At 47.5% G+C, this 12,715-nt stretch overlaps 1 protein-coding gene across 15 annotated transcripts in view; it reads right to left on the reverse strand.

Moving 5' to 3' along the window:
- FAM135B (family with sequence similarity 135 member B) overlaps positions 1 to 12,715 on the reverse strand; it is a 252,056-nt gene that overhangs the window by 22,794 nt on the left and 216,547 nt on the right. For all 15 annotated transcript variants that reach the window (XR_014057507.1, XM_081503749.1, XM_081503757.1 and 12 more), the window contains 2 exons: positions 8,685 to 8,838; positions 6,219 to 6,268 (listed from right to left, as the gene is read on the reverse strand). Coding sequence is in view for 14 of the 15 variants with exons in the window: in XM_081503749.1 (XP_081359875.1) it covers positions 6,219 to 6,268; positions 8,685 to 8,838 (204 nt within the window). In the remaining variant the exon portion in view is untranslated. The remainder of the gene's footprint in view (positions 1 to 6,218; positions 6,269 to 8,684; positions 8,839 to 12,715) is intronic.

Genomic DNA, 12,715 nt, shown 5'->3' on the forward strand with positions numbered 1-12,715 from the left:
CAGTTTCTCATCTGCAAAATGAAGGTGCAAAGCACATAACTGTTTATTGGACGTAATGATGTCCAAAGCCTAGCTTAAAACACTAAAAGTTCTCTTCACTCTTCTTGGACTAACCGCTGACACTATCATAATGCACATAGAGTGGAGCAAAACATCTGAGAGCAAGAAAAACAGAAGAAGAAATCTGACACACAATAAGGCTCCTTAATTGCTGGGTGTTGCAGCTTTGTAATTAATGACTAGCTTCCAGATGCAAGGCATCATTCAACTGTAGTGTCTCTAAGCTGCTTCTTCCAAGGGGAAAGATATGTCTTTGATGAAGACACAAGGTACAAAACTCCAAAATGAAAGACTGGCCCTTACTTTCTTCTCATGGAAGCACTGCTTCCATCACTGGTTCTGTTGGGAATCAGGGAGAAAACGGGATGTTCAGTCTTAATTCAGGCCCATAATCCAGGGCCCAAAGTGTTACGGGGCAGTAAAGGAAGGACTAGGAGAGAAGGGGACATGGTCAGCCACTGGAAAGCCTCCAGGCTGGAGAGTAAGGCTGTTAGATGGACTACTAGTGGCTTATCTTTAAATTCTCCAACCAGTTACCCTCACTAATGGAGACCAAGCTCCTGAATCAGCACAGGACACTTTTTGCCCTGATAATGTTCCTACCTGTACCTCTGGGCCAGGGCCACCCATGGCTCCAGCCACATCAACCTGAACACACAGCTCTTTGCAAGCACCAGACCTTTGATTGGCTTGTACTTCTCCTTGGAAGGTCTCCTCCCATCTTCCAATATCCTTTCCTCTTCTCTTCACCACTTTGGACTTGTCTGTTCTCCACCAGGTAACTGTTTTCAGAGCCAATGCAGTTCGCCTTGTTTCTTTCTTTTCAAATTAACTTTTATTAGAACTGCTTTATAATTTTGTGCTAGTTTCTACCGTATGGCAAAACACATCAGCCATGCATATACACACATCAGTCCGCCTTGTTTCTGATGCTTCTTTTGAAACTTCTACTGTGCCTCAAGTGTAAGACCAGTCCTCCTCTCCTTGAAGTCTACTTGACCTTGCACAGACCACTCTCAGGGTACCACTTGCCAGGTATTGCTCAGTGCCCTGCTTGGCCTGTGTGCTGAGGTTTATCCTTTTCAATATTCCCAGTCACCTTCTCCACAGCTGATGAATGATGAAAACTCAGCAGCTCTTTTTGGAGTCAATGGGTGATTCTGCTTGAGAGGCACCTGGGCCTCAGCAACTGGACTTCCCTCACTGGGCTTCTTATCCCGACACCCCAGCCCTCTCAGCAATACTGGCAAACACGGCATGAATTCTGAGCTCAGCCACCAGAGAGAAAAGGCAAAGCCATTCATTAAATGTGTCTTTGGGAGAATTGTTTTTCTCCTAGTTGATGACAGAAATGGCTCCAGATAAGATTAAGAAAGCTTCTAATTAAGCCACAAGAGGACTTTACTACCCTCGTGGGTGCCTGGGCCTCTTCAATTACAGATGATGGGTGTGGAACATTCTCTCTGGTGAGAAAAAGAGAAGCCCTTCACGCTAACAAGGAGGTGTCTTGGACCCAGTGCCATTTCAGGGGAAGTTGCCTGCAAAACACACAGCCACTCTGCCTTGCGACTGTCCTCATGCCTTTCACTTGGGCCCAGCCAAGCTCCTTTGCTCAATCACACCCCCAGCCCGACCCTCTAGTGTGGTTTACTGATGTCTGTTGTGAGTTTGGAGGATGCTGAGCTCTGGGGAGCCAAAGATAAATACGTCCAGTCCTGGAAGAGGCACGTGGTCTGGTTATAGCTATCTATCTCCATAGTTAAACCTACAAAGTGCTATGAAACAGACAGATCCTGAGTACTGTAAAAAGGTCATGGAAGGCTTCCTGGAAGAGGTGACAGCAGCATTGCATCTTCAAGGTAAGCAGGGATCAGGTGGAGAAAGCCTGCTTCTTATCCCCTGAACTAGCCATGTTCTCTCATCACGAGCCTCAGTCCTGGCTGCAAACTGAATCATGTGCTAAGTCGCTTCAGTCATGTCCGATTCTTTGTGACCCTATGGACCGTAGCCTGCCAAGCTCCTCTGTCCATGGGATTCTCCAGTCATGAACACTGGAGCTGGTTGCCACGCCCTCCTCCAGGGGATCTTCCCAACCCACATATCAAACCCACATCCCCTAAGTCTCTTGCACTGGCAGGCAGGTTCTTTACCCTTAGCACCACCCGAAGCCCCAAACGGAATCACTGGGAGACTATAAAGGGTTTGGGCTCATCTCTGAAGATAGGACCCAAACACCAAGATTTTTCAACTGCCGTCTGGTAGACACTCTGCCTGATCTGACCCTGTCTGCTGTACCGAAGTACGTGGCTGAGTTTCACTGGAACCTTTCCACCGGTTACAGGGAGTACAACGTGTCCACGACGTGTCCTTTCTTAAATCGCACTGCACAGCAGGGACCCTGACCAGCTGCCCCAACTCACCTTTTCAGCCCAGCCTCCCACAGCCGGCTTCGAATGCGTCCCCTGCAGCCATCCCAGGTCCCAAGCAACCATGGCACTCCATCAGGTCCGGTCTTGCCCTGGTTTTGCACGGTGGTCCCTCCCTGCTTCACTCCTGACCTCACTGAAAGCCTCCTGTGCTCCTACAGCCCTGCCCCCATCTTATACTCCTGGTCCAGCAATGATGCTACTGACAGCTCCTGCCTCATGTGGGCTGTTAGTCCTGAGAAGCTCTCTGCCATCTTCCTGCTTGTTGTATTCCCAACAGAGTAGCCAGCACGTAGTAGGTGCTTAAGAAATGTGACCAAGATTCATATAGACTGAAAGTGCACAGACGCCCCTGGCAGTCCAGCGGATAAGAACTCACGGACCCATTGCAGGGGACAACAGTTTTGATCTGTGTTTGGGGAACTAAGATCCCACATACTGCGTGGCACAGTCAAAATATAAAAATAAATTTTTAAAAAAGTGCAGGTGAATTGCTCTGTGATTGCAGGGCTCTATGTTTTCAAATTGTCTTAAATCACCCGAAACAGTTTCCACTTCGGAGTCCACCCTTGAGATGGATGTTTTTGTGACCATGTGCTTGGTTGACCACTTGGTGGCGATGTCCTGCCTCTAACCACCCTGTGGGCAGTGATGTGCCTTTTAGGAAGGTTCTGGGGAGGGAGCTCGGTTTCTTTCACTCCCAGCAGCAGGCCAGCCCTTTAGCAAGCCACAGAGCAGCCCGGTGCACACCCCAACTCCCCCTTTCCCTCCCTGACACCCAGCTGCCTCCCTCCCTGCAGCTAATCTGGTTACTCTGAACCAGATTAAAGTCTGCGGCAACACTGTCCCTCAAAACCAGGGGCCATGCCCCTGCAATTTGTGGGCTCTGTGCCAAAGCAGGCTGGCAACCCCCTGGCTTTTCGTGAAATATGTCTAGCAGCCTGAGTTGTCGCCCGAACCACTGTGGGGACCAGATGCATCAGTACTGCAATGGCTCCCAGATGGCCTTGGGTTCAGGTCCACCCCTTAGTGGTTCAGGGACCAGCATGCTCCTCTGTGACAAAATGAATGGGGACATACCTGTGTCCCCAACCCCAGGCACTCGCAGGGCTGCTGTGGGGGAAGCACCTGGGGCACATGTGCATTTCAGGGGCACAGCATGATGATATATGCATAGACTGTGACCCCAACACAGGCTGGGACCTGGGACCCTCTGCGGCAGTGCCACAGTGCCTGCATCCGGACACCCCTCTCCTCCAGGAATAAATACAAAGAAACTGTGTGAGACTACAAATAACTGGGTGCATGGGCACTTGAAACAAATTCTGGGCAAAAAATACAAAGAGACCAAAACCCAACTGCCAGTTTTGAAGAGACCAGAGCAAAAGCAGGGTACTGCGCATGCCCCCTGCACACGACACTTCCTAAGGGGTGGACACAACACCTAAGGCCTTCCCCTGGCCCTGGACACACCTTCCCCTAACCCCATATAAAGAATCAGCTTGCCCCCACCTTGGGCAGTGAGCAAGCAAGGGAACCTGTTACTTGTTCTCACTCCCTCCTACTGCAGCAGGGACCCCAATAAAGCCTTGCCTGAATGCCCTGTTCGGACTCTGATCCATTTCTATTGATTAAGAAGGCCAAGAACCCCAGTTGGTAACCACATGACTGCCACAATAAAGTTATTTAATACACCCACCACCTCATAGAGCTAAAATATTTTTTCTTGTGATGAGCACTTCTAAGATCTACTCTCCTGGTAAATTTGAATGTATAATACAGAAGTGTTAGTTGTAATCACCATACTGTATGTTACAGCCCCAGAACTTACTTATAACGGAAGGTTTATACCTTTTGACCACCTTCACTTGCTTCCCTCACCTCCACCCACCCTTGTCCCTGGAAACCACCAATGTGGTCTCTTTTCCTATGAGCCTTTTTTTTTTTAAGATTCCACATACAAATGAGATAATATAGCATTTGCCTTTTTCAAAAAATGACTTATTTCACTCAGCATCCTGCCATCAAGTTTCATCCATGTTGTCACAAATATAACAATTTCCTTCTTTTTATGGCTGTATAATATTCCACTGCACATAGACACAGTGCATCTTCTTCATGCACTCAGGTCGACACTCAGGGTATTTCCAAGCCTTGGCTATTGTACATAACGTTACAATGAACATGGGGGGTGCAGATATCTCTCCGTCATTTCACTTCCTTTGAATAAATACTCAGAAGTTGGAATTGCTATATTGTATGGTAGTTCTATTTTTAATTTTTTTGAGGAACCTCCATACTGTTCTCTATAGTGTCTGCACCAATTTACATTCCCACTAACAGTGCACAAGGGTCCTCTTTTCTCCACATTCTTGCCGGCACATATTTCTTGTCTTTTTGATGAGAGCTATTCTAACAGGTGGACTTTCCTGGTGGCTCGGACAGTAAAGAATTTGCCTGCAATGTGGGAGACCTGGGTTCGATCCCTGGGTTGGGAAGGTCGTCTGCAGGAGGGCATGGTAACTTACTCCGATATTCTTGCCTGGAGAATCCCCATGGACAGAGAGCCTGGAGGACTACAGTCTACAGGGTCACAAAGAGTCAGACATGACTAAGCGACTAAGCACAACACAGCACATTCTAACAGGTGTGAGGTGATACCTCATTGCAGTTTTGATTCATTAGTATCTGGGGAGCTTTTAATGAAAAATGCAAACCCATGAGCCCACTCCCATCTCCTCTGTTTCAACCAGTTTAGATTTGATGCAGGTCAAGATGTTAGTCCAAGTGTATTTCTACTGAGAGGCCAGGGATAAGAAACACTGGTTGAAAAGACAGAAATGCTAGTTTGCAATGAGACCATCTCCAGTCCTGCCCAGACATGGATTAGCCATGTCACCAACCCTGAAGCGCATGCTCCCTTCCACCTCATGTGCCTCTCATTACATGAGGATAACCATGCTCAACCAGACCTTCCAACACCATGGGATGTGACAGTGCTCCAGAGGCTGTAAACAACTGCTTGCATCGGCAGAGTACTTATTAAGCACAAGCTCTTAGTACATGCTTGATGAACTTTTGGCGAATGCACATCACTGTTTCAACATCATCATTATCACTGAAGCTAGCCTCAAGCCATGTGTGAGCCGTTTGAGCCGAGGTGCAAGATTTCTGTCACCCTCCATGAGAAGCACATAACCCAAAGTCAACAAACATTTGTTAAGTGGACGGGTAATGAGCAATAAAAAGTGTGAGTGCTAGGTTGCTTCAGTCATGCCCGACTTTGCGACCCTCTGGACTGTAGCCCACCAGGCTCCTCTGTCCATGGGATTCTCCAGGCAAGAATACTGGAGTAGGTTGCCATGCCCTCCTCCAGGGGATCTTCCCGACACAGGGATGGAACTCACGTCTCCTGTGGCTCCTGCATTGCAGGCAGATTCTTTACCGCTGAGCCACTGAGAAAGCCCAATAAATAGTGTAAATGTCAGGGAAACCAAGACCTGTTAACCTGTTTGGTGTTTTTCAAAATATCTAGCACATGGCCGGGCACATAACAGATGTCTAAGAGACACAGAGATTTCGGGCAGTGGGATGGGAGAGTGTTTCTTCAGTTGAAGATGTAACATGAGGTTACCAGTCGTGTCTTTTCATCTCTGATCTCTACACCAAGCAAGCAATTCTGCCCCATATAACTTCTGCTGTTCAGAAACACGGAGTTGGCGCCCTGATTACCTGTAGCTCTGAGCACAGCTGAGAGAGTGTTTCTTCAACAGCAAGTGACTCTAGAAAGAAAAAAGAAAAAAAAAAAACACAATGAAACAGACACATAATGAACTGTGGAATTGCTAATGGAAGGAAAGAAGCACAGATTTCAAGTCCGCATTGACGTCACAGAAAAAAATACAGCTCTGTGGACTCCTGTCATCTCTTGTGTCTAAAAGATCCTGTTTATAAAAAGCATGATTTGAAGCCACGTGATGTCACCCTGGGTAAAATTCAACATGTTCCATGGATACATTTCTGAGAAACAGAAAATCCCCAGGTTCACTTTGTGTGGTCCAAAGCAATCCCACATTCTGCTGTGCTTTTGTGGGTATATGCACACGCACACACACACATGCACACACACACATCTAGGTCTTGACATCTGGGACCTAGATCTAGATCTCCTTCACACAGGTGGATGTTCAGAAGACAGGGAAGTGGGATGGCAGAGCCTAGCCTCCTGCTCAGTGCCACCACCTCATCATGACCTTCCACGCAGGCAGTAGAGGAGCCTGCAACCTTGCCATCTTCTCATTTGGAACTGGGTGGACTCTGGCCATTTGTGGCTTCACGTTCACAGTTTTGCCTGTGTTCGAACTCTCCCTAGTTCCATGAGGCTGTGGTCAGACCTTGCACATGGCTGCAGCATGAGTTTTACTTAAAGCATCGTTGAAAAGGTGAGTGCGAGGAGACCTTCAGCTCCGAGGGTCCTCATGGGTGGGCACACACCTGCCCACCTGGCAGCTGCCCTCAACCCCCCATGAGGCAGAACAGACTTCAGTCAGTGTCCATGGCTGTGCACTTGGGGTCTGGCACAATGCCTGGTACACAGTAAACGTTCAATAAAAATATGGTGAGTGAGTGAATGAACAAATAAATTCAGTTCTTTTGGGTTTAAAAAAACAAAAAAGTTGAAGCAAGAAGCCAACTACAAGGACACTGTCTTCACTTTCCATCTGAGCTAAACTGGCTCCGAGCTGTGCGGGTCTCCTTTGAGTGCATCTGACCTGAAAAATTTCAACTCCAAGATCATGTGCTTCAAAGAGGGCATCAGAGGGACTTCCCTGGCAGTCCGGTGGTTAAGAAGACTCTGCGCTCCCAGTGCAGGGAAGACGGGTTCAATCCCTGGTCAAGGAACGAAGATCCCTTATCCCACGTGGTATGGCCAAATACAATTTTTTTCAAAAGAGGGCCTTAGAGCTGACAAAACCCAGATGGTAAGAGGGCATCAGAGGTCAAGGCAACAACAACAATGTTGCACCTACTCTTTCATTCTGCACACCAAGCACTGGGTGTGAGGGATCTAGGCTCAGATCTGGCTTCTGCCCTTAAAGACCCCTAGTCTAGTGGGGAAGAGAAATATGCAAATACAGGATTGTTGTGTGGCATGTTCAGTGTAATAACAGACAATGCACAAGGCCACCAATCACACCAAAGCTACGACTTGCTCTGCAGGTGAGATCTCAGGGCTCAGGGAGAGACGCTGAGGTTCCCCACAGCAGGACTGTTATTAACTGTGAAAACCAGGCTGAGTTGGAGAAGGAAATCGCAACCCACTCCAGTGTTCTTGCCTAGAGAATCCCATGGGCAGAGAAGCCTGGCAGGCCATGGTCCATGGGGTCGCAGAGAGTCAGACACCACTGAAGCGACTAAGCACACACCAGTTTGAGGGCCTGGCTTCTGTTCTAAGGACAAAGGGCCTCTTTAGGGGACTTCAAGCAGAACTATGACCCACTACCTGCTGTGAATGAGTGTGACCTGATATAAAAGGCTGCCCCAAGCACAGAACCTCTGTGCTCCTGCCTCGTTCTGCCACACATGCCTGTGGGACCCTGAGCAGTCATTTCACCTCTCTGAGCTTCAGTGCCACCATCTGTCAATCAAGAGGGAGGAGGCCCAATGATGATGATGTCTGATGATGGACAAGAAGCAATTCACCCCTGGAAAACTAAAGATGATGACTACTGAGAGCTTTCTCTAATCACCCATTAAACACATACATGTAGCTATTTCTTGGACTGTTTTACACTCTTGTAAGTTGCAATCCTGTAGCTACAGCCTAATTAAGAAAAAGGCTGTAAACAGGCATTTTTCCTTAGAAAGCACCTTCACATTATATACCCAGAGTAGATGTTTAACACATGTTTAATAAATTTAATAACTTGGTGGATGAACGAGTGAATGAGTAAATGAACATGATGACCTCAGGCACATGTGTCTTTTCTTCCTGCATTGGCATGCCCAAGATGTCCTCCTGCTAGAATGATGTAAAATGCAAAAACAGCAAAACAAAAACCAAACCAAACCTACCTGAAACAGTGCTTGCTACTGTGACATTTACAAGAGCATGCTGACTCTTCTCGGGCCCCAGCCTGAGAGCGGAGGGTCGGCTGCTGGGGTGAGTTTCCCCCATTCCTAGTTCCCAGTCCTTACCCAGCTCCATGCGCGGCAGCTCCGGGATGTCCCTCAGGATGGTCAGGAAGTAGGCACGCAGGCCCCGGTAGGCGTGCAAGAGCAGGAAGCACAGCTCCCGGTGCCACTTGTAAGCGTGCTGCATGCAGTTCTCGGAGGGGACATAGAAGCTCCCCTGTGGGGGAAACAGAAGCAGAAGCTGAGGACCATCCCTGTAGCCTGGTCCTGGGAAAACCGGTGAAGACGGTCAAGACTACAGCAAAAGAGCTGGAATCTCCTCCCTACCTTTCTGCATGGGAAACCCACTGAAATTGTCCAAGCCTCTGTCTTATATTTTTCAAATTAAAACAATAATGATAGTAATAACAACGTTAGATGATGATGATGACCATGATGAGAGCACGGACCTCACAGGTTTGGGGCAAGTGAATATCGCCCCCTCTTGTAAGCCTCTTCCTCTTGCCGCTGTAAGAAGAAGCTGTGTGACCGACAGAGGGGGCTCCTTTTCACAGGGAGGTAAGGCATTTAGAAAGACCTCTGTATTGGTGGATGAAGATCACACAGTGCTGGGAAGGAGAAAAAGGCTTTGCTGTAAAATAGGAAGAAGTTGGTGAGTTTCAGCTCTCAGTGTTGAAAGTGTCAGAGGCTGTGGGTGTGACCATGGAGTTTGAGAATGCTCCATACTGTCTTTGTATGTGTAAGACACATTACATCCATAATTACACATTACAAGTCATTTATCTGAAGAGGAAATGATGCCTGAGTCCACAAGTTACTTGTAGGCCGAGACATGATGCAGGAGGATCAGGACAGTTCTGAATTTCTGGCAACCCCACTAGAGAAGGATGACTTCGGGTGAATTTCAGGAAGGATTTTAAAAGGAGAGAAAAGATTCTCACAGCGATGGGTTTGGACAGAAAAAGAGAGGTACTGAGTACTGTGGGCTTCCCAGGTGGCGCCAGTGGTAAAGAATCCACGTGCCAGTGCGAGAGACATAAGAGTCACGGGTTTATCCCTGGGTTGGGAAGATCCCCTAGCGAAGGGAACGGCAACCCACTCCAGGATTCTTGCCTGGTGAGTCCCATGGACAGAGGGGCCTGGCAGACTACAGTCTATGGGGTCATGAAGAGTTGGACACAACTTAGCACACACCCACACACACACTGAGTACTGAGCTGGAGAATTCCATGGGTGTAGGAATCTATGGCTCGTGTGGCTATGAGGGGAGCAAGTAAATGTCTCTTCACCATCTCGTGCATCCTAGCCTGTCCTGCTGGGTGAGACTCCAGGTAAAATGTTGTTGGAACGACATCCTCTTGGCTCCTGTGAGTTGACCTGCATGCTGTCCATGAGGCAGCCTCCTGCCCTCTTTGTCTCCTTCTCCCTGGCCACCTTCTAAGAGGGCTGAGTCAGTCCAGTGGGGGCAGGACAGGTCTGATAGGGGTCAACAGCCATCTGAACTTCCTCTGCTCCCAATGGTGTCACAGAAGTGGATGCAATTGTATGCACTCTCATCACTATATCATGATTGCTGGGTCATGGAATACAAAGTGGCACAAATTAGGAAACCTGGATAGAAGTCTCAGTCAGGTCTGCCATCACCTCTCTCTGAGACAGTTTTAGGTTAATTCCTTGTTGTTGTTTTTCAGTCACTAAGTCATGTCTGACTCTTTTCATTCCCATGAACTACAGCACGTCAGGCTTCCCAGTCCTTCACTATCTCCCGGAGTTTGCTCATATTCATGTCCACTGAGTCAGTGATGCCATCCAACCATCTCATCCTCTGTCACCCCTCTTTTCTTGCCCTCAATCTTGTCCAGCATCAGGGTCTTTCCCAATGTGTTGGTTCTTCACATCAGGTGGCCAAAGTATTGGAGTTTCAGCATCAGTCCTTCTAGTGAAAATTCAGGGTTGGTTTCCTTTAGAATTGACTGGTTTGATCTCCTTGCAGTCCAAGGGATTCTCAAGAGTCTTCTCCAGCACCACAATTCGAAAGCTTTTGAATTGCTTTTTTAATTCTCTGGTAAAAGACTGCAAGACAGACATTAGCCTGCAGGAAGATCATGGCCTGTGCTCTGGGGAGCAATGCCCATAGGAAGGGGAAGGGGCAGAGGGAAGAGCCCACTGTACCATCCCGCAGGCACAGAGACCTCAGGTAATCCCAGGGGGAGCTGTGGATCTGCAGAATTCTCTGGCCAGGCCTTTGTACTCATGCGTTAACTGTTACTCGTCACCCAGGGAGGAGGTGTGACCTCACTCAGCAGCTCTCTCAGACAGAGCAGCCTCCAGAGAGGGGCTTGGCCACCTGCCGTTGGCCACCATTGTCCTTGGCAGAGCAGGAAGGAGCGATTCAGGTCTAAAGGTGGAAACTGGGCATCACAGAATTCCCTACGGAAAGTCCCAGCAGTGTCCTTCACTCCCCAGCACCTCAAATTAACCCTGGCTTTGCCTCACGAGGTCCCTACTGATTTAACTGAAGAGAGACATTCAACAAGCTTCGGCATTGAAAGACTCTCCATTTCATCAAGCAGAAAACCCAGGCAGGACACCTGTAGTCACCCAGTGCCCAGGGTAATCTGTATATTCCTAATTCTCATCTTTCCTATTGTATTAAGATCAGAAGCAGTACAGTTATGGGAAGACAATCAAAGCTTGTGCATAGGGAGTGTGTGTGCTGGACTCTCCAGGTCTACGGAGCAAGAAATAATTCATTGTTCATGAACCATCTAGACATTCCCATCACCCTGTATCTCACTGGATCCTTAACAAGCACCTTATAAGGCAGATATACTCAATTTGATTTTCAAAATATAATACAGATAGGGTAAAAAAAAAAATCTCAATATTATCAAAGGAAACACAATATAAAGTTCCCTTTTCCCCAGAGCCCAGTAATTTTCTTGTACATCCTTCTATGAAGCTTCCATATGCATACATACCGATGTATATTTATGTGCATTTACATGCACGTATGTCCTAAAACAGACCGACTCATGTCGGAAGATGTTCTGGGACATTTCTCTGTTACTTATTTTTATCACTTATGCCTTGAAGTTCTTTCTTCTCAGACCAAATAAGTGATAGAAATCCAATTCCCATTTTGCAGGTTAAAGGCTGTGGCTCCAAGAATACAGTGAGCTGCACAAGGTCACTCTTGTGTTTCTGCCTGTAGCAGGAAGGATTCTCAAGTTCAGGGGCTCAGTGAAGGCAGTCCTTTCTCACCTGCCACGTGTGCCTCTGGAAACCACGCTGGCAGAGGACAGCTGCTCCACCAGGTCTGGTTAACTGTGACAGAGGCCTGAATACAAGCCCTGCAGTGCATCCCTGAGCCGTGACTAAGCAGAAATAAAAGCAACAGAGGATTAACAAAGGCATCGGATCTCGTGGCTCTGAGTTCCCAGCTTGTTTGCTTCCAACACCCCCGAAACCCTCCATTTTCCAGTCCTGCTCACAACTGCATTTTGTTATCACCAAGGCCTCCTTTTGACAGTGCTACAGGACCCATGGATGAGGAAAAGGATCTATAAATATGGTCCGTTATTAAGTTCCACTTTTCAGACTAGACACAAATCTTAGACAGATGTTCTTATACAGAGAGACATACAGAGAATGTTGGAGAATCTTCAGAAGGCTGATTCAATGTGATTACTGAGATAATATGAAGTCAGAATGCTAACCCAAAGAGAAATCCTAATAAAATATGCTTGGATATTATATGCCTATTATTATAAACAAAACAAATGGTATTTCCATAAGTACTCAACTGCATATTTGGAAAGTGAGTGATTTGCCATAGAAAATCCCATTTGCTGACCCTCCAGGCCTGAAGAGCCAGCATGGAGAAACCTACGCTTCTAATAGAACTGCAAGAAGTGGAATGAAAAATCCTGCCCAATCTCCCCAGCACAAAGGAAGAACTCTTTAGCCTCCCTCCTGATCAACAGTCTGGAATGGAAACCCTAAATAATACAACAGGATTCATGCAAGGTGAGCCGAACATGAGGCTGTGTGCAGACTCACAGTGGAAGGCTCTCCTGGCAAAGGCCAAACCT

This window comes from Giraffa tippelskirchi, chromosome 6, assembly GCF_054371585.1.
Source record: "Giraffa tippelskirchi isolate mGirTip1 chromosome 6, T2T-mGirTip1v1.2.pri, whole genome shotgun sequence".
NCBI lineage: Eukaryota > Metazoa > Chordata > Mammalia > Artiodactyla > Giraffidae > Giraffa > Giraffa tippelskirchi.